Source organism: Leptodactylus fuscus, chromosome 8 (genome assembly GCF_031893055.1).
Source record: "Leptodactylus fuscus isolate aLepFus1 chromosome 8, aLepFus1.hap2, whole genome shotgun sequence".
In the NCBI taxonomy this organism is placed as follows: domain Eukaryota; kingdom Metazoa; phylum Chordata; class Amphibia; order Anura; family Leptodactylidae; genus Leptodactylus; species Leptodactylus fuscus.
The window spans coordinates 20,422,740-20,446,143 of NC_134272.1; the positions used below are offsets into that span (position 1 = coordinate 20,422,740).

General features: G+C 45.1%; 1 protein-coding gene across 1 annotated transcript in view; it reads left to right on the forward strand.

Moving 5' to 3' along the window:
- Positions 1–23,404, forward strand: part of STX1B (syntaxin 1B) — a 36,988-nt gene that overhangs the window by 11,091 nt on the left and 2,493 nt on the right. The window contains exons 2-5 of the mRNA XM_075284778.1: positions 21,497–21,571; positions 21,963–22,062; positions 23,024–23,098; positions 23,182–23,255. Of these exons, the coding sequence (XP_075140879.1) occupies positions 21,497–21,571; positions 21,963–22,062; positions 23,024–23,098; positions 23,182–23,255 (324 nt within the window). The remainder of the gene's footprint in view (positions 1–21,496; positions 21,572–21,962; positions 22,063–23,023; positions 23,099–23,181; positions 23,256–23,404) is intronic.

The window sequence follows — 23,404 nt, forward strand, 5'->3', positions numbered from 1 at the left end:
GAGTCATCGACACCTGTACAGATAGGAGAGAGTCAGGGATATCTGTACAGATAGGAGAGAGTCATCGACACCTGTACAGATAGGAGAGAGTCAGGGATATCTGTACAGATAGGAGAGATTCAGGGATATCTGTACAGATAGGAGAGAGTCAGCGACACCTGTACAGATAGGAGAGAGTCAGCGACACCAGTACAGATAGGAGAGAGTCATCAACACTTGTACAGATAGGAGAGAGTCATCGACACCTGTACAGATAGGAGAGAGTCAGGGACACCTGTACAGATAGGAGAGAGTCATCGGCACCTGTACAGATAGGAGAGAGTCATCGACACCTGTACAGATAGGAGAGGGTCAGGGATATCTGTACAGATAGGAGAGAGTCATCGACACCTGTACAGATAGGAGAGAGTCAGGGACACCTGTACAGATAGGAGAGAGTCAGGGATATCTGTACAGATAGGAGAGAGTCATCGGCACCTGTACAGATAGGAGAGAGTCAGCAACACCAGTACAAATAGGAGAGGGTTAGGGATATCTGTACGTATAGGAAAGAGTCAGCCACAGCTGTACAGATAGGAGAGGGTCAGCGACACCTGTACAGATAGGAGAGAGTCAGCGACACCAGTACAGATAGGAGAGAGTCATCAACACCTGTACAGATAGGAGAGAGTCATCGACACCTGTACAGATAGGAGAGGGTCAGGGATATCTGTACAGATAGGAGAGAGTCATCGACACCTGTACAGATAGGAGAGAGTCAGGGACACCTGTACAGATAGGAGAGAGTCAGTGACACCTGTACAGATAAGAGAGAGTCATTGACACCTGTATAGATAGGAGTCATCGACACCTGTACAGATAGGAGAGAGTCATCGACACCTGTACAGATAGGAGAGTCATCGACACCTATACAGATAGGAGAGAGTCAGCGACACCTGTACAGATAAGATAGGGTCAGCGACACCTGTACAGATAAGAGAGGGTCAGCGACACCTGTACAGATAAGAGAGAGTCAGGGACATGTGTACAGATAGGAGAGAGTCAGGGACACCTGTACAGATAGGAGAGAGTCAGTGACACCTGTACAGATAAGAGAGAGTCATCGACACCTGTACAGATAGGAGAGAGTCATCGACACCTGTACAGATAGGAGAGAGTCAGCGACACCTGTACAGATAGGAGAGAGTCAGGGACATGTGTACAGATAGGAGAGAGTCAGGGACACCTGTACAGATAGGAGAGAGTCAGTGACACCTGTACAGATAAGAGAGAGTCATCGACACCTGTACAGATAGGAGAGAGTCATCGACACCTGTACAGATAGGAGAGAGTCATCGACACCTGTACAGATAGGAGAGAGTCATCGACACCTGTACAGATAGGAGAGAGTCATCGACACCTGTACAGATAGGAGAGAGTCATCGATACCTGTACAGATAGGAGAGAGTCATCGACACCTGTACAGATAGGAGAGGGTCAGCGACACCTGTACAGATAGGAGAGGGTCAGTGACACCTTTACAGATAGGAGAGGGTCAGCGACACCTGTATTGATAAGAGAGAGTCAGGGACATGTGTACAGATAGGAGAGAGTCAGCGACACCTGTACAGATAGGAGAGGGTCAGGGATATCTGTACAGATAGGAAAGAGTCAGGGACACCTGTACAGATAGGAGAGAGTCAGGGACACCTGTACAGATAGGAGAGAGTAATCGACACCTGTACAAATAGGAGAGATTCATCGACACCTGTACAGATAGGAGAGGGTCAGCGACACCAGTACGGATAGGAGAGAGTCAGGGATATCTGTACAGATAGGAGAGATTCAGTGACACCTGTACAGTTAAGATAGGGTCAGGGACACCTGTACAGATAAGAGAGGGTCATCGACACCTGTACAGATAGGAGAGAGTCATCGACACCTGTACAGGTAGGAGAGAGTCAGCAACACCTTTACAGATAGGAGAGAGTCAGCGACACTTGTACAGATAGGAGAGAGTCAGCGACACCTGTACAGATAAGAGAGGGTCAGGGATATCTGTACAGATAGGAGAGAGTGAGCGACACCTGTACAGATAGGAGAGAGTCAGTGACACCTGTACAGATAGGAGAGAGTCATCGACACCTGTACAGATAGGAGAGGGTCAGCGACACCAGTACAGATAGGAGAGAGTCAGGGATATCTGTACAGATAGGAGAGAGTGAGCGACACCTGTACAGATAGGAGAGAGTCAGTGACACCTGTATAGATAGGAGAGAGTCAGGGATATCTGTACAGATAGGAGAGAGTCAGCCACACCTGTACAGATAGGAGAGAGTCATCGACACCTGTACAGATAGGAGAGAGTCAGCCACACCTGTACAGATAGGAGAGAGTCAGCGACACCTGTACAGATAGGAGAGAGTCAGCGACACCTGTACTGATAAGATAGGGTCAGAGACACCTGTACATATAGGAGTGGGTCAGCGACACCTGTACAGATAGGAGAGAGTCATCGACACTTGTACAGATAGGAGAGAGTCAGCGACTCCTGTACAGATAAGAGAGGGTCAGGGATATCTGTACAGATAGGAGAGAGTCATCGACACCTGTACAGAGAGAGTCATCGACACCTGTACAGATAGGAGAGAGTCATCGACATCTGTACAGATAGGAGAGGGTCAGCGGCACCTGTACAGATAGTAGAGTCAGCGACACCTGTACAGATAGGAGAGAGTCAGGGACACCTGTACAGATAGGAGAGAGTCAGTGACACCTGTACAGATAGGAGAGAGTCAGGGATATCTGTACAGATAGGAGAGAGTCATCGACACCTGTACAGAGAGAGTCATCGACACCTGTACAGATAGGAGAGAGTCAGAGACACCTGTACAGATAGGAGAGAGTCATCGACACCTGTACAGATAGGAGAGGGTCAGCGACACCTGTACAGATAGGAGAGAGTCAGGGATATCTGTACAGATAGGAGAGAGTCATCGACACCTGTTCAGATAAGAGAGAGTCATCGACACCTGTACAGATAGGAGAGATTCATCGACACCTGTACAGATAGGAGAGAGTCATCGACACCTGTACAGATAGGAGAGAGTGAGCGACACCTGTACAGATAGGAGAGAGTCAGTGACACCTGTACAGATAGGAGAGAGTAATCGACACCTGTACAGATAGGAGAGGGTCAGAGACACCAGTACAGATAGGAGAGAGTCAGGGATATCTGTACAGATAGGAGAGAGTCAGCCACACCTGTACAGATAGGAGAGAGTCAGTGACACCTGTACAGATAGGAGAGAGTAATCGACACCTGTACAGATAGGAGAGGGTCAGAGACACCAGTACAGATAGGAGAGAGTCAGGGATATCTGTACAGAGAGGAGAGAGTCAGCCACACCTGTACAGATAGGAGAGAGTCATCGACACCTGTACAGATAGGAGAGAGTCAGCCACACCTGCACAGATAGGAGAGAGTCAGCGACACCTGTACAGATAGGAGAGAGTCAGCGACACCTGTACTGATAAGATAGGGTCAGAGACACCTGTACATATAGGAGTGGGTCAGCGACACCTGTACAGATAGGAGAGAGTCAGCGACACTTGTACAGATAGGAGAGGGTCAGCGACTCCTGTACAGATAAGAGAGGGTCAGGGATATCTGTACAGATAGGAGAGAGTCATCGACACCTGTACAGAGAGAGTCATCGACACCTGTACAGATAGGAGAGAGTCTTCGACACCTGTACAGATAGGAGAAAGTCATCGACACCTGTACAGATAGGAGAGAGTCATCGACATCTGTACAGATAGGAGAGGGTCAGCGGCACCTGTACAGATAGTAGAGTCAGCGACACCTGTACAGATAGGAGAGAGTCAGGGACACCTGTACAGATAGGAGAGAGTCAGTGACACCTGTACAGATAGGAGAGAGTCAGGGATATCTGTACAGATAGGAGAGAGTCATCGACACCTGTACAGAGAGAGTCATCGACACCTGTACAGATAGGAGAGCGTCATCGACACCTGTACAGATAGGAGAGAGTCATCGACACCTGTACAGATAGGAGAGGAATTACAACTTTTTCTTTTTTATGCTGCCGTTTCCATTTTTCCAAAAAGGGGGCTTGATGAGGACACACAGGGAATAGGACCATTGACACCCACCAGAGTTTTTATCAATTATACCAGAAATCTGGTGCAAATCATGTTGCAAATCTACACCAAATATGATATGGGAGGGTGCGTCTTATTTGTGACTAGACTAGAGAGAGTGAATTAGTGATACCTGCACTAGAGAGAAACTGATATCTTAGAAAACTTTAGAGAGTATCTGACACCTGTACAGAGTAAAGAGAGTGTCTGATAAATGCACATATTGTAGAGAGTAACTGACACCAGTACAGTCTGAAGAAAGTATCTGTCACTTGCACAGATTGTAGAGTAACTGACACCTGCACAGACGCTAGAGATTATCTGACACCTGCACAGTCTGATGAAAGTATCTGACACCCGCACAGACTGTAGAATGTAACTAACACCTGTACAGACTGAAGAGAGTAACTGACGCTTCGCAAGCTTTAGAGCGTATCTGACACCTGTACAGTCTGAATTAAGTATATGACATCGACACAGATTGTAAAGAGTATCTGGCACCTGTACAGTTCGAAGAAAGAAGCTGACACTTGCACAGGTTTTAGAGAGTAACTGACACCTGCACAGACCATATAATGTAACTGATAACTGTACAGACTGAAGAGAGCATCTGACACCTGCACAGATTGTAGAGAGTTACTGACACCTGTGCAAGCTGTAAAAAATATGTGACATCTGTACAGTGAAGAATGTATCTGACAACTGCACAAATTGTAAATAGTAACTGACACCTGCACAGACTCTAGAGAGTATCTGACACCTGCACAGTTTGTAGAAAGTATCTAACACCTACACAGATTATATAGAGTAACTGACACCAGCACAGACTGTCGAGAGAATCTGACAACTGTACAACCTGAAGACAGTATCTGACAACTGCACAGACTATTGAGAGTAAATGACACCTTCACAGACTGCAGAGAGTATCTAACACCTGTACAGTTTATAGAAAGTATCTAACACCTACACAGATTATATAGAGTAACTGACACCATCATAGACTGTAGAGTATTTGACACCAGCACAGCTTGTAGAGAGTTACTGACAACCGTGCAAGCCGTGGAATGTATCTGACACCTTCACGTCTTCACAGATAGAAGAAAGTAACTGCCAGCTGCACAGACTAAAGACAGTAAGTGACATCTCCACAGAATGAAGAGAGTCATTTACTGACCCCTGCACAGACTGGAGAGATTCAGTTTCTAATGCCTGTTCAGACTGGAGTCATTGACAAACAAGCTTCAGTTTTTAGAACCAACTCAGGATTCTCTCCCTAGAGGTTGTGGAGACATTCATCAGTCCTCTGTGTGAGATTTAGCCCTGTCATCCTCCATCTGGTAAATTTTGCATGAGGTCACCCTGGGACTCATGATGTCATCTATTTTGCAGTATAAAAAGTTGTCCAGCTGACAAAGATTACGTTTCATTGCAGCTTTTCCCCGATGCTGCAGGAGTGACATTTATTCCTGTAGTCGTGTATTGTAGTCACAATACAGTAAACTTGTCTTACTGTATATATGGGGGGCGCTACATCGATGATGTACCGGGACTCATGGACGTAGAGGTTACTGGAGTTGTACTACACTGGAAGCAGCAGCCAAGTTATGAGGTCGAAGTGTTCATAGCTGGAACATGGAGTGACGACTTCTGCGTGGTGGGGCGACACACAGGATAGGTCTTCAATTGAAGATCAGCAGGGGTCCTGGCTGTTGGAGCTGTTTGGGGACCCCACAGTGTTTTGGTGAGCGCTGCGGCCTCTTTACCGCTTGGCAACCTCAGTGCTGTGTTTTATGGCTGTACTTGGTATCACAACCCACGTCTGTTCACTTGACTGCGCTGCGATCAGGATGTGATGTGCTCAGGGAACTCCATGTCCACTCCAGACAGCTGATCCACGAGGGTCCCGAACGTTGGACCCCGCTAATCTTCAGTCGATGAGCTATCCTAAACACAGTTTAGGTTATCTATAATAAGTCCTGCCATAAGCTGACTTTTGATTGGTTGCCCATTTACTACATGCGGCGTCTTATAATATAACCAGGTGGCGTTTTCTTTCACGTAACTATTTGGCGCAGTGATTTCAATGACTGTAGATTTATGTCTCGAGCGTCTTCTCATGAAACTATAGTCACAGTATGTAATGGTGGGGCTAGCCCTCAATGGTTTTGTATATGTGGAACCTGTGTTATGGGATGGGATTGCTGATTATTTCCACATGAAATGTCATTATTTATGGGAACAGTCAGCATTAGGGGCCCTTGATGGTGATTTGGGGCCACAATGTCACTCAGTAGCTCAGTCAAGTCAGCCATCATTGGGGGATGTGACAATAATACATGTTCCCATTCTGTAGGTTCCCGTAACTGTGAGGTAATAACTGGCCTGAGAGAGACAAGGCCTTTATATACAGGCAGCAGATTGCTTGGGTGGGCGTGTGGATTTATATGCAGGCAGCCGATTGGCTGGATTTGTAAGCAGGCCACTGATTAGCTGGGTAAGTTTGTCTCCAGGCAGTTTCAAGGTGATGATTGGCTGGGTAGGTCTGTGCACAGGTAAGCTGATTGGCTGTGTAATTTTGCATATAAGCAACTGATTGGTAGATGGTTTTAACCTAGACCGTTAATTGGAGAGATTTAGGCCCTTCTACAGCATCTTGGCATTGGGGCTCGGGAGTTTTCAGGGTTCACACTAGGGCTTGGTAATTAATTGTAATATAATCTCAATCGAAAGTCATCTCAATTACACTAGGTTCACACCAGTGTTCGGGATTGCGTTCTTTATACCCAAAAAACGGAAATCCTATCCGCTTAAGAAGCGGTTGTCCGCTTCTAATGGGTTCCACTGGGTTTCCGCATGGAAAGAGAGAAAAGTTCTACTTGCAGGACTTTTCTCTCCTCATATTTTAAGCAGAATGGGGTACCGAGTTAAAAAAACACTAGTGTTACCAGTTCACATGGGCACTGAAGGGGCGGATTATGGCGCGTAATCCATGTCATAATCCGCCCTCTCACAATGGTGGTGTATGGAGACCGCCAGGCTACTTTGCCGCTCACAGATAAAAGAAGCGGGCTGCCCTTTCTTCAGGCAGATTCCAGGGCTCGTTGATCCGCGGCGTTCACCTCGCGGAAGCATCCTCCGGAGTCGACCCATTCATTTCAGCCTGCTCCGGAGGTGGAAGCCGCGACTGTCGGAAGCCACAACAGTTGAGGCAGGCGGGTTTTGACCCGAGAGTGACGCTCTCGTTGCCAAAATCCGCCTATACGCTTCCTGTGTTAACTTACCCTTAGTTATGGTGAACTTGCTCACATCAATTATTTCACTTACGGTATTTTGCCTTCACCCCATCCTGTGTCACATTGCCATTGGCTTTAAGACATGTGACTAGCTGTAAGATATCCAGTCTTGGTTGGTTATAAGTGAATAACCTAAACCAAAATTCAGTGGCCTATAAATAGGGGATGTGGCGTGTAAAAAGGTATGTATCCTACAATAATCATTCATTAATCGTAGACGAGGGAAAATTAAAATTTAGGTAATAATCGTCCAGCTCGAGTTCACGCTGATTCTTTCGGAAGTTTTTCTGACTGAAATTTCTTCCATTGACTTCATTGGGAGTCAGCGAGATTCTTTATGTTTTCTTCATCTATTGTCCTGCCCTATCTTGAGGCAAAAAAACCCCAAACACTCCAAATCCCATTAAAAACAGTGATGGACTGAATGTAAAAAAGAAAAAAAGTGCTTCAGAAAACCGGAGCTGCTTTTGAGGATTATATTTTAAGCTCGACAAAAGCAGCAGTGTGAACCCATCCTTATCGAGGTGTTTTCTGTCATTTTCAGTGTGAGGTAAAACATGAAGAACATGGCTGACTTGGCAGCCATTTTGAATTTTGCTGATATCCTTATTCCCTCGCTGACGTCATTGGGTGTATTTCGCTAGTGACTACACTTTTCTACTGGCGAACATAAAGAGACATTAATATAACTCTATGTGCCGAGTTTCTGGATTTGCCGTCTGTTTTGACCTCTGTCCCGGCTGGTTGCGGAATTCACGTCTTTTCTACTAAGATTAATGTCAGGTGATTGCGAGGAGGAGGTAATCGTGGTATTTAGGGGACTGGCGGTCTCTGCAGCTGGCAGGAGTCTAATAATGAGGGTCTCTCCGGGAGGCTGCGTTCAGGATAGAGGTCGACGCGGTGGGATTGCAGGCACGGTAAATCATTGTCATGTGACGGTTCTACTATGGGGTCCGAATGCCTCCATCTAAAGTAGCAGCTCATATTACTAGTCTCTCCGCGCTCCCGGGATGTACTACAGCACGAAGGGGAGGGGGGGGGGACAGTAAATGAAGGTGTTTCGCTAATTAATTGAACGTCACGCACTAATGGAAGGCTGGTGAAATCTATTCTACCCGCTTCATTCTTTTTCCCTGTGCCCGGAGTTACAGAGCGTAAAATTAATGTGACTTTTCTCAACAGCCGCTATGAAATTACATAAGTGGAGGCCGTTATCGTTGCATATTGTGCGTTACGTAAGCTGCAAAAAAATTAGACACACGGACCTCATGGCTTTAGGTATTGTGTGTTGTCTCGTCCTTCTGTCCGGGCAGATATTAATACTAGTGGCAAAGGTATCAGGCCGTGACAGAAAAATGGTGCGGATCTGTCAGAAGTCGCCATATTTATCAGCGCAACGCCTCAGATTGACAGATCTTCAGTGTTTTCTCATTAGAACAAATTCACACAACTTAATTTTTTTGCAGATTATGAATTGTGAAATTCTGCTGAGACCGAGGTGGGTGGTCATTGGCAGATTAGCCCATTTGGATGGGTCTATACACTCACCGGCCACTTTATTAGGTACACCATGCTAGTAACGGGTTGGACCCCCTTTTGCCTTCAGAACTGCCTCAATTCTTCGTGGCATAGATTCAACAAGGTGCTGGAAGCATTCCTCAGAGATTTTGGTCCATATTGACATGATGGCATCACACAGTTGCCGCAGATTTGTCGGCTGCACATCCATGATGCGAATCTCCCGTTCCACCACATCCCAAAGATGCTCTATTGGATTGAGATCTGGTGACTGTGGAGGCCATTGGAGTACAGTGAACTCATTGTCATGTTCAAGAAACCAGTCTGAGATGATTCCAGCTTTATGACATGGCATTGCATTATCCTGCTGAAAGTAGCCATCAGATGTTGGGTACATTGTGGTCATAAAGGGATGGACATGGTCAGCAACAATACTCAGGTAGGCTTTGGCGTTGCAACGATGCTCAATTGGTACCAAGGGGCCCAAAGAGTGCCAAGAAAATATTCCCCACACCATGACACCACCACCACCAGCCTGAACCGTTGATACAAGGCAGGATGGATCCATGCTTTCATGTTGTTGACGCCAAATTCTGACCCTACCATCCGAATGTCGCAGCAGAAATCGAGACTCATCAGACCAGGCAACGTTTTTCCAATCTTCAATTGTCCAATTTCGATGAGCTTGTGCAAATTGTAGCCTCAGTTTCCTGTTCTTAGCTGAAAGGAGTGGCACCCGGTGTGGTCTTCTGCTGCTGTAGCCCATCTGCCTCAAAGTTGGACGTACTGTGCGGCGTTCAGAGATGCTCTTCTGGCTACCTTGGTTGTAACGGGTGGCTATTTGAGTCACTGTTGCCTTTCTATCAGCTCGAACCAGTCTGGCCATTCTCCTCTGACCTCTGGCATCAACAACGCATTTCCGCCCACAGAACTGCCGCTCACTGGATGTTTTTTCTTTTTCGGACCATTCTCTGTAAACCCTAGAGATGGTTGTGCGTGAAAATCCCAGTAGATCAGCAGTTTCTGAAATACTCAGACCAGCCCTTCTGGCACCAACAACCATGCCACGTTCAAAGGCACTCAAATCACCTTTCTTCCCCATACTGATGCTCGGTTTGAACCGCAGGAGATTGTCTTGACCATGTCTACATGCCTAAATGCACTGAGTTGCCGCCATGTGATTGGCTGATTAGAAATTAAGGGCTAGTTCACACGTGAGTATAAGGGGAGGTTTTTGACAGCGGATTTCGCGTCCAAAACCTCCCCTTATAATGGTGGTCTATGGAGACCGCCGGGCTTCTGTACTCCGCTAGCGGCGAGCTGCTGCTAGCGGAGAAAAGAAAGGACATGTCCTTTCTTCAGGCGGAAGCCGCGCTGTCTCAGTCGCGCGGCTTCCGCCCCCCGCAGCTCCCTCCTATGTCGGCTCATTCATTTGAGCCGACAGCAGAGGGTTAAGCCGCGACAGCGATGGTCGCGGCGGGCGGGTTTTGACAAGAGAGAGACACGGCTCGCCGCGTCTCTCTCTGTGTCAAAACCCGCGCGGGCAGTTCACGTGTGAACTAGCCCTAAGTGTTAACGAGCAGTTGGACAGGTGTACCTAATAAAGTGGCCGGTAAGTGTATAGGAGCGCTTAGTCAAGGCTCAGCCTCAGATGTCTGTCACGAACTCGGAGGTGATTTTTATGATGAAGAAACCGTCAAGTGTATGTAACCTTAAGAAAATCGTGGTGACAGTCTCAAGAATACTATTATAGTTAGTTGGCGTCAGAAAAAAGTTACCAACTACAGCGTCAAAATAAAGTGCTTGCATTTACTGATATCATCGGACATCATCTCGGGGTCTTGCGTAGATTCGTCTCAGACGCGTTGAAGCCTCTTTTTTGTGATTCGTTCCTTTTGCGTTATACAATCACTGGCTTTTTTTTGTGAACTAGGTATTTGCTGTTCTTGCCTGACTTTGGCTGCCATTTATGAAGGAGTTGGAGTTGGACTGTGGAAAAATAGAGGATTGGGGTGGTTTGACCTACTAATTCTACGAGACTGGTTGTGGTTTTCAGATTCGTTGCCATTTTTATTTAGTCTGTATTTTTAGAAGTCCCAACCTTGTATTAGGGCTCGAGTTTTATTAACCATTTAACATACCATCCAGGATGTCCGTAGCAAGTACCATTTGTACTTTCCACCGTGTATTGGAACCGTTCTCTTCCCATAGTTGAGTGTTTTAATTATTACAATACAATAAAATTCCTTTGAACTGGAACATTTTGCTCATTTGAATGGGGCGATAAGCTCAGAATGACGTTAAATAAGTCACCGGAGTTACATCAACAGCAAATGGATGATTGTACATATATACGTAGAAAAGACAGCATGAGAGGCCGGACACACTTGTCCCCGTCGGTCTTTAAAGAGCACCTCTGTCAAGTAACGTAGATGGGTTGTGGGACATATATGACAGTGCTTATATAGGCCTACGGGACACCTATAGGATACGCTATGAAGGTAATGGGTGTATACTTCACATATTGACCATCAGAGTTGTTTCTCGTTTTTATGTTTTTTGTCCTAGCCATATAAAGTGGATTCGTTTATACATTCATTACTATGGTCCTAAGAAGGGCACACTGTATGGCCTGAGGTATCATCAGATCAGTGGTGACCCTCATATCTCCAGCTGGAAGGAACAGATGTCTTTTTTTAGGAAAACCATACTGATCAATAGCATGGGATGAAGCAATCCGTGTGCACAGATACAGTGTGACGGTGTAATTACCGCCCCCTCCCTGTGTATCGATGGCCGATCAGCTGCAGATGTTCACCAGGGACCTATCACCCAGACTGTCCCCGTGGTACGACACCCGCAGAGCTATTGATCCACCTGGAGGCTTCAGGTCATTAACGTGATATTAAGCAAAGCATGCATGACCCTTTGACCTTTAGGATTAATGGACGCAGGGACTGATCTGGCCGGGGTCTTGGCTTGAGGTGTGCTGAGGCAGGATGGGAAGATTTGTATTGCTGATGGACAGAAGGACGATGAAGGACGAGCAGTGACCAGAGGCTTCTCCCCTGACCTCGGTGTATCTTCTGGCCTGCGCCATTTTTATTTCGCTCTGTCCATCCTCATCGATGGCTGATTTTCCTTCATTTCTCCTGACGTTGGCTCCGTCTGCTCTGATGCTTCTCCCTCTCTCTATTGTTTTTTTCCCCATACATCATCTGGTTTGATTGTCTCTCTTGCTGCTAGTATTTCTCTCTCTTGTGCCGTCAGTCTCAGCCTGGTGCATTGCACACATTAGAGAACACTAATACTCCGACAGAATGCAGATATGACACAAGAGCTAGAAGGAGAGAACGGCTTCGGCGAGCGAGAGACAAAGGCAATGTGAGGGTGTATAGTTGAGGCCGTCCATCTGCCCGGCCCTCTCTGTGCAGTGCAGGATTTGTCCCGGGGGTCTTTAGTCTCTTTTCAGTATTCTTATTATAATTGGTCTTCGGTTTCATTCATAGAAGGCTTACGTGTTTTACGTGTCAGGATAGCTTTGGGATATCTGACAATAATGTTAGGGATGTTTGCAGTCTAGATCTGGTCTGGAATCACTTGTCTCGTCTTTTACTGACCATCAGATGCCTGTGTACACAATACGAAACGTGATAATGTCGATAAGAATTTTTAGGCCCTCATAAAATATCTCTTCTACAAGGAATGACCAAATTGTGACTGAATGTGCCGTGGCTACAAATGGAAAGTGATCGGGAAGTTTTACTCGATCTTACCATATTGTACAAGGCTGAGGCCCCACAGTGCGGAAAAGCAGCTTTTTTTTGTTGCAGATTTTGTTACAGATTTTTGAGCCAAACCCAGGAGTGGCTAAAATAGGAATGGGGAGTATATAGTTCTTATTCTTCTACCTTCAGCTCAATCCACACCTGGCTTTAGCTAAAACAAAATCTGCAGCAAAAAAGCCACTTTTCTGCAATGTGGGGCCTCAGCCTTACACTGAGAAAGTGTAATTATAGATTTAATATAATGTACAGAGATCTACTGACTGGATTTTAGGATGCGATTAGAGAGCGCTGGGTAATTATATATAAGGTAGATATTATCAGGATGGTATCAGACAATGGCGCATTATTATATATAATGTACTTGGATCTACTGACTGGGTATTTGGATGGGATTAGGCCCCCCCCCCCCCCCCCTTCCAGTCCACATTAACCTGTGCTGCTCGGGTAATTCACCTCTTTCCCCGTTCTTCATCAGCTGCTCCCCTCTGCCAATCCCTTCATTGGTTCCCCATGGCCCAGTGGATAGAGTTTGGGTTAATATATATATAATGTACAGACATCCTCTGACTGGATATTATCAGGATGGGATTAGACAGTACTGAGATATAATGTTCAGGAATCTACTGAGTGACTATTATAAGAATGTGACCCGAGAGCGCTGAGTTATTTTATACAATATCAGAGTTCTATTGGATATTTTCCGGATGGGATCAGTGTTTGGTTATTATTTATAATGTACAAGGATCTACTAACCAGGTATTATCAGGATAGGATCAGACATTGCTGTGTTATTATATATAACTAGCCTATGCCTGCAACTTCGTCTGCGTGTTGTTGGCGTTGATATTCCACCTATATTCAGCAAATTGCTGCTGTCGATGTTTTGCCTGCTCCTGCGTTTCGGCAGTTCTCACGCTGTCCTGCTGCTGAACTTATGCCTCGCACTGTGCCTGTAATTGTTCCGGCATCTCAGCAGCTCCCTGGGACACCATATAATGAGCATGTTGTTGGCGTTGATGATTTGCCTACTCTGGCGTTTCGGCCAGCTCTCAAGCTGGCCTGCCGCTGAACTTGTTCCTCGCACCGTGTCTGTGATTGTTCCGGTATCTCAGCAGCTGGCTGGGATGCCATATAATGAGTGTGCTGTTGGCATTAATGATCCGCCTGCTCTGGCTTTTAGGCTGCTCTGAGATCTGCTTGATACCTAGCTTGCTCAATCCTCTTGAGCTCCGCTTGAGGAGAACTCTGTGACTTCTGGCTTCCTTCATAGCTCTCGTGGTTTTAGAATTTTGCGACAAATTAGATTTTCTTTTTCCTGGCATGTTTAAAATTGGCAAACTACCAATTTGGATGAAAGGTGATTTCCCATCCAGTGTATCAGCACTGGAGCAGATATGCAAATACTTGCACACAATGGACTCAGGATTATCTGTGTGTTTACATAGAGAGATAACAGACCTGGCTTCATCAGCAACCTCAGATAAGCTTATGCAGGAGCATTGTAATATAGTATATGAACATAAATTCATAACAGTCGTGAAATCATGTCATTTACCGAAATAAAAAGTAGCCTATGTTTTAATCGAGGTTACAAACGATGTATGTGCCAAATTTCATCCAAATCGGTTCAGGCTTTTTTGCTTGAAAGAGTAACAAACACACAAACTTTCACATTTATAATAGTAGGATACAGAGATCTACTGACTGGATATTATCAGATTGGGATCAGACAGTCCTTGGTTATTATGCAGTATATAATGTACAGAGATATATTGGCTGGATATTATCAGATTGGGATCAGACATAATATATATAGTATATAACATATAGAGATCTATTGAATATTATCAAGATGGGATCAGACAGTATTTGGTTATTATATATAATATAATATATAGAGATCTACTGACTGGATATGACCTGGATGTGATTAGGTAGCACTGGTTTATTACGTACAATGTACAGAGGTCTACTAACTGAGTATTATTAGTACAGGATCAGGCGGTGCTGGGTTGTAGTCACTTTGCTTTGCGTTCATACATGACATCGCCGCCATCCTCGCTCTTGTTAATATAAGCCATTAGTGGGGGCTCCGGAGACTGATGAAATATTTACATTTTCTAATGCACTCGTCACGATGAGAACCGTTCCATCGATCAGAGTGCACTGAGCGCGGGGAGTAATGTGCGGTGTAAGGAAGTGGCGGGTGATTATTACTAACTGGAGGCCTAATGCGGAGTTTATGTAAGACGTAGGTATTCGACGATTTACCTCCTCAAAGCTCCTTCTGTGTATTACCGGACAGGTATTACACTACAGTTATTACGGTTATACCGTATAGTTGTATGTGATTTGTTTATTAGGCTCTAGTTATACTTACTACAATATAATTTTTATGGTACATTTATTACACTACAGTTTTTATGGTTATTATGGTATAGTTTTATGGTACAGTTACTACACTATACAGTACAATTATTATGGTACAGTTATTACACTACAATTATGGTTATTACGGTATTTTTTTTTAAGGTACACTAATTACATTACAGTTACATACATTAAAATGCTATTTTTTTGTCCGTAACACATAGGAATAGCGTTAAGAAAGGCTATTCTTCTCCTACCAGCTTTCTTCTGTATGCAAATTAGTTCTCTTGCAGCACTGGGGGCGTTCCCAATGCTGTGAGAGAACTCTCTAGCGCCGCTTCTATCTTCTCCTGGAACGGCCTCTCCCTGCGTCTTCTGTGTCTGCCATTTTCTTGTGGCTGCTTACCCCAGCTTACTGTGTAAGCAGCTACAAGAAAATGGCCACTTACACTAGTTTACTGTTTGAGCGCTGGGGACCGCCCCCAGTGCTGCGAGACAACTCATTTGCATACCAAAGAAAACCCGGATTTCTACTGAACGGCGGCGCAGAGAAGACATCTAAAGGTAGGAGAAGGATAGCCTTTCTTAAGGTTATTCTTACGTGTTAGGGACAAAAAATAGCATTTTAATGATAGGATCCCTTTAATATGGTAACGTTATGGTTATTACACTACAGTAAATAGTTATTACGGTACAGATATTTTAGTACAGTTATTATGACATGGTAATTATGGTAGTTATTGCGGTATGGTTATTAATGACAGTTATTACAGTTAATATGATTATTACATAACAGTTATTAACGTACAATCATTATGGTTATTACATTTTAGTTATTACATTTATTATGGTAATGTCACAGCTATTATGGATATTGTGATACAGTTATTATGGTACAGTTTTTATAGTTCTTACAGTATGGTTAGTACAGTACAGATATTACGGCGGGGCTATTATAGTACAGGTATTTCAGTACCGTTATTATGATACAGTTATTGTGGTTATTATGGTTTTGTTGGTTCAGTTATTACAGTACGTTATTATAGTACAGTTATAACCGTATAGTTATGGTTATTATGGTATGGTTTTGATTGTTATTACAGTACAGTTATTACGGTATGGTTATTTAGCTGCAGTGATATTTATTACTGAATGGGGATTCTGGAAATTTATCAGGATCTCACCATGTCGGTCTCCATCTTTGCCATGTAGATCACTGTGATCTTACAGGCCACCTCCATTAAGGCTGTCAGCGCCCACCATAGACATCCCCACTAAGATTGTAGCCCCTCCGGTGAGCAGGTCTTGCCCCCCATTTTGCACCCACAGATGATAGTCACCTCCTGGTATACATAGTATGGCTGTGTTGCTCGTTTCTTTCATATATACGGTAGCATCAGGCCTCTCCTCTCACACTATAGACTGTTTCCACCACTAGGGGGCACCTCCATTTTACCTGAATAAAAGCTATGTATAGTTGTACACAGATCGCCACATGGTGGTGACAGCAGATATATACACCAGTGTGTGAGTGACCTGACCACAGGAATGGACATGGTGAAGGGGTGACTGCTGGGGGTCCCACATTCAGCTGTGCCCACTGAGGACCGCAGGGGATTTGCTTATGGGCGTTTCACTGCTGCTCGCGCCTTCCCCGGTTTGGTTAATTCTGAGATTTCTCCTTCAGCAGTTTATGAGGCAAAACTTTAAAGTGAGGAATACATTTTTTCCATGAGGAGGTTTATGAGCCCAGAACGCACCACAAAATACGAGAATTATAGCAATGGGTACTGGAGGATGGGAGGAGGGAATTAGTGTGTAGATATATATACATATAGATATATATGGGAAGGAAAAGGGAAATATACCCAGTGCATATAGCTGTAGATGCTAGATACTACACAGGCTATATCACACATGATACACAGGATTAGATACACAGCTCAGCAGACAGTATCACACATGATAGGATTAGATACACAGCGCAACACAGTATCACACTAGTTAGGCTTAGATACACAGCTCAGCAGACAGTGTCACACATGATGGGATTAGATACACAGCTCAGCAGACAGTATCACACATGATAGGATTAGATACACAGCTCAGCAGACAGTATCACACATGATAGGATTAGATACACAGCTCAGAAGACAGTATCACACATGATAGGATTAGATACACAGCTCAGCAGACAGTATCACACAGGATAGGATTAGATACACAGCTCAGCAGACAGTATCACACATGATAGGATTAGATACACTGCTCAGCAGACAGTATCACACATGGTAGGATTAGATACACAGCTCAGCAGACAGTATCACACATGATAGGATTAGATACACAGCTCAGCAGAGAGTATCACACATGGTAGGATTAGATACACAGCTCAGAAGACAGTATCACACATGATAGGATTAGATACACAGCTCAGCAGACAGTATCACACAGGATAGGATTAGATACACAGCTCAGCAGACAGTATCACACATGATAGGATTAGATACACAGCTCAGCAGACAGTATCACACAGGATAGGATTAGATACACAGCTCAGCAGACAGTATCACACATGATAGGATTAGATACACAGCTCAGCAGACAGTATCACACATGATAGGATTAGATACACAGCTCAGCAGACAGTATCACACATGATGGGATTAGATACACAGCTCAGCAGACAGTATCACACATGATAGGATTAGATACACAGCTCAGCAGACAGTATCACACCTGATAGGATTAGATACACAGCTCAGAAGGATTAGATAAAGTGTCTGTATTGCGTTGATGACATCAGTTCTCTATTATTACATCCATCACCTGGTTATTATAACATCTTCTGCAAAAACCTTATTTGCAGATGTCAGTTCAGGCCGGGGGTGACATGGCGGAGGGGCTGGCAGGCTCTATTCATGACTACAGATGAATGGAGTGTGGGCATGCGGTTGAGGAGCGGGCGGCTGCGGTCCTGAACATGACATTTTTCGTGAGTCACATGCTCTGGCGTGAGCGGGCCATTGATGCTGTGAATGAGTCGGAGTCAGTGAGTACACACGAGTAGAGTGGCCACGGCTCCCGCAGACACCGTCATCGGCCCTTTTGTTCCTTCCCTCCCGCTGTTCCCTCTGATTACATTTTACATCAGCTGACTCACAAGAAACACCGCTCTGGATGTCAGACTTTCCACCGTCAGCCATACCGTAGGTTTATGTTACTGCTGCGCCTCCTTCCCGTATTAGGGGGTTGAACCGTTCCAGACTGACTATGTGAATAATCAGAAGGAACATTCTGCATCTGATGTCACCCTCAGTATCTCCTCAACATGCCGGGAATCGAACTCATAGCTGCTGAATTATTAAAGGAACCCCCATTTATGGTTCTGTAGCATAGCAGTGACACCTCTAGGCTGTAGGCGGTATTACACGCTTGTGTAATGACCTCATCACTTGTAATATAAGAATAGTGGTTCTGTAGTATAGCAATGACACCTTCAGGCTGTTGGTGATATTACACTCTTATGATGTGACCTCGGCATCACTTGTGATAAAAGAGCAGTGGTTCTGTATATAACAGTGACACCGCCAGGCTGTGGACAAAATTACACTTATGACATCAGTTCTTCACTTTTGATTTTTGTGGATGTGGTTCTGTCGTATAACACTGACACCTCCAGCCTGTGGGTGGTATTACATTCCTATGACATGACCAGTTCATTATTGGTAATATTGGCGATATTGGCTTGGTATATAACAGTGACACCTCCAGGCTGTGGGCTGTATTATGCTGTTATGACCTCGGCATCACTTGTGATTTTTAGAGTTGTGGTTCTGTACATTACAGTGACACCTCCAGGCTGTAGGTGGTATTACACTCCTATAACATGACCTGTTTATCCCTTGTGGTTTTTGGGGCTGTGTTTCTGTTGTATAACAGTGACACCTCAAGACTATGGGCGGTATTACATTTTTTTGGCATGGTCTCTGCATCACTTGTGATTTTTGTGGTTGTGGTCATGTATATTACAGTGACACTTCCAGGCTGTGTGCAGTATTACACTCTTATGACCTGACCTCTGCATTACATGCGATTTTTAGGGTTTGGTTCTGTATATTACAGTGACACCTCCAGGCTGTGGGCGGTATTGCACTCTTATAACATGACCTATGCATTACCTGTGTTCTTGGGGGTTGTGGTCCTGTTTATTGCAGTAACAACTCCAGGCTGTGGGCAGTATCATGACACATTATGACATGACCTCTGTATTACTTGTGATTTTTGGGGTGTGGTTCTGTATATTACAGTGGCACCTCCAGGCTATATGTGGTATTACACTCTTATGACCTGACCTCTGCATTACATGTGATTTTTGGGGTGTGGTTCTGTATATTACAGTGACACCTCCAGGCTGTGTGCGGTATTACACTGTTATGACCTGACCTCTATATTACATGTGATTTTTCGGGTTGTGGTGTTGTATATCACAGTGACACCTCCAGGCTGTGTGCGGTATTACACTCTTATGACCTGACCTCTGCATCACTTGTGATTTTTGGGATAGTTAGTTCAGTGACATTCATCATTATTACCGTGTGACGTCAGATCAATGTCTGCGGCCATTACTAGCCCACGTGTGTTTTGCTTGCGTTCCTCTGACGGCTTGTGTTACTCGCTGCCTGTGTGACCTTGTCCGTCTCCGTCCTGTGATGTATCAGCCAGTTACTAAATATACCACCCAGACCGTGTTAACCCCTTACATTCCTTGGTAAGTGTCTTTCGTCGGCCTACATCATATAGTGCACCCATATTTACACTGTAGTCCTAGTTTACCATTCAGATCTGTAGATTCAGATCCAATATGGCTGCCAGTACATTTTTGCACCCAGCTTTCCTCATAAATGGACAGATATTATTACAGTTATTGTAACCCAGCTTTTCCAGAATCAGATATAACAGTTACATAGAATGAGTAGTGCGTTAGTTATCACGTATATCCTCAGTAGCTTATATTACAGGCTGTGTCCATGATATGGCTTGTACTAGTGCCGGCGGCCATTTTGTGAGCACGGCCTGCCCAGTAACTGAGTGAACCTGACACCACAGGGACCCGGGGGCTCCTGGGGTTATGGCTGACAGTAAAATATTGATTATATAAGATGTTTTTACCTCAGTCTTCACTGGACAGGAAGTACATTGAAAATATTCATGACCAAAATGGCGGACAGAAGTAACCAGCAGGGTCACATTAGTAATCCCATTATCACGACTCGTCTGGGTCATGTCTGTGGTAATAAACCGAACACTTCACCTCCAAGCAGATGGCAACAAATTTCTATAGAAACCTAGTTCAGTCAGGCAGTCAGCCAATCATATCACAGCTCTCAGTCTATAAGCTGCAGTGGCAGAATGAGAGCTGAGATCTGATTGGTTGCTGTGGGCATCAGGACATGTTTGCTCTCAGACTGTAAGGAGCCATTTTTTGAGCAATATTAGGCCATGTTCACACTGTAGTTGTGTTCCCAGAACCTATACAGTGATAAATGTTGAAATTTAAGGTTTTTTATTAGTATAATTTAGGACAGACCTGTGGGGAGGGGGTTGAACCTCAGGACAGCTGTGGTTCACCTATTTGTTGTGGTAGCAGAGCTCCTTTAGTGTTATAGGCCTTGTGGTGTAATGTTCATCAGTCATGTGGCCTTGTCGCAGCAGCTCAGTCTCATTCATGTAAATGGCGCTGAGCTGCAATACCAAAGATAGGTCATTAAAGGGATCCTATCATTAAAAAGCAATTTTTTTTGTGACTAACACGTAGGAATAGCCTTAAGAAAGGCTATTCTTCTCCTACCTTTAGATGTCTTCTCCGCGCCGCTGTTCAGTGGAAATCCCAGTTTTCGTTGGTATGCATATGAGTTCTCTCGCAGGACTGGAGGCGTCCCCAACACTGCGAGAGAACTCTCCAGCACAGCCTCCATCTTCTTCAGGAACGGCCTCTTCTTCCGTCCTAGGTTCAAACTTCTAGGCCTTGGGCAGAGCCAACTACGCGTGCCCACAGGCCACAAGAAAATGGACGCTTACTTAGCATTTTTTAAACAGCTGATCAGCAGGGAACCGAGGTGTCGGACCCGCGCGACCTATCCCAGGACTATGCTGACAATTACTAACCCTTTTGGGCTAGGGGCACATGTAACAAATTGCAACTAAAAACCGCCACGGAAGAAATGCAGCGATAAAAAGAGAACGAAAAATCAATGTTTTACAAAAACGTATTAGTTCTTAAGAATGCGGCATTTTCTGCAACGTTTTTTCTGCAGTGTACGTGCTTTGGACAGTGCTGTGACAGTGAAGACTCCTTCCTGATTCTGTTTGTCTCCCTCACAGGCTAAAGATAGCGATGACGATGAGGAGATCGTTCACGTGGATCGGGACCATTTTATGGATGAGTTCTTCGAGCAGGTGAGGTTACGTTACCATTACATAAACAGTTGTGAAACTGCAGCAAAAATGACGTGTGTGAATACGGTGCTGGTTATGTGGTGCTTGTAGGGTGTGAATGAGGCCTAAGACTTTCCTAACAATCTGGTTTTCCCTGGTAATGCTACACATGACCTCCAGGGGTTTCCTTATTACTGATAATCAGTGCGTGGAGTAATCAGACGTCCGCGCTCCAGGTACGGGGAAGTCGCCTGTCGCTGCCGGCCACATGACAGATTAAAGTAATTACAGTCTGAGTCTAGTAAATGAAGAGCCGTCCTTCTTTGAACACTTCCCGGTAATATTCGCCACGTTCCTCAGTCTGTCCAGCTTTTGCCCCCTTTCCCTGAATTATGACCTTTTCCGTCTGCAGGTGGAAGAGATCCGAGGATGCATCGAGAAGCTCTCAGAGGATGTGGAGCAAGTGAAGAAACAGCATAGCGCCATCTTGGCAGCACCCAATCCCGATGAGAGTGAGTGACAGGAGGATTGTGGGAAAATTAAAGGGAACCTCTCCATGAAAGTCAACATCAGGCTCCAGATTATTGGAGCCTACACACGGAGTAAACGCTCCGCTCATTCTGAACGTAAACTCGTTCAGAGTGAGCGGCGTCAAAACAGATTCCATTGATTTCTATGGGTGTCGGCATACGTGCGCTCCCCATTGAAATCAATGGGAGGCTTTTATACCTATTGCTTTCAATGTGATACGCGCGTCTCCTATTGCTTTCAATTGGCTTTTGGGCTCGTTCACATGGGGCAAGAAGGGGCGGATTCTGACGCCAAATCCACCTCAGAATCCGCCCCCTCACAATAGAGGTCTTTGTAGACCGCTAGCTTCTTTTTTTCCATGAGCTGTCCTTTCTTCAGGCGGATTCCGCGGCTGAGTCAGCCCCGGTGTCCACCTCGCAACAGCACGCTCCGGACTAGGCGCATTCATTTGAGCCTACTCTGGAGGGGGATGCCGCGACAATCGTAGCAGGCGCATTTTGGTCCAATTCTGATGCGTCCTCCCGTATCAGAATCAGGACCAGAATACGCCATTCCGTGGCCCGTGTGAACTAGCCCTTTCACTACCGGTTCTGCAGAGAGAAGTTTGAGGTAGAAGACCACCTCAGATTCCTCTCCAATTGTTCTAAAGGGCCTTATTACACATCTTAGTTAGATACAGACGGTTTGATACAGTGTATCATCAGAAGTCCAAATTCTTTACCTCACAGATAATTTCCTAAACTGGATACAGTTGAGACATAGGTAGGTAGGTAATTTGAGGTTTGTATGGGCTTTTGGCTTCTGGATGGAAACAAGGATGTTTCCATCCACTGATGGCAAACAGAGGTCTGGAAAACTGCAAGGAAGAAGTTATGGAGTAAATATACTGTGGTGGGATATGGCAGGGTGTCACCTTCTGTCTCATTTATCTCCTTTCTCCAGAAACCAAGCAGGAACTGGAGGATCTCACAGCCGACATCAAGAAAACGGCCAACAAAGTGCGCTCCAAGTTGAAAGGTCGGTCATCTCTCTGGTTGTCTATTTGCACACTGCTGAGGAATTAGCGCTGTGTCTCACCGTATCTCCTTCAATCCTTACAGCCATCGAGCAGAGCATCGAGCAGGAAGAGGGACTGAACCGCTCCTCAGCCGACCTGCGGATCCGGAAAACACAGGTGAGAGCTCGGTGGAAGTGATTCTGCATTGGGTTCCATTGTGGCGATCTCAAAGTTGCTGATCCGTCATTTCCAAAAAATGATGTAGTCTTTGGGGGTATTAGATATCACCAATTTGTCACATTTGTTTATAACACAAGGTGAACTCC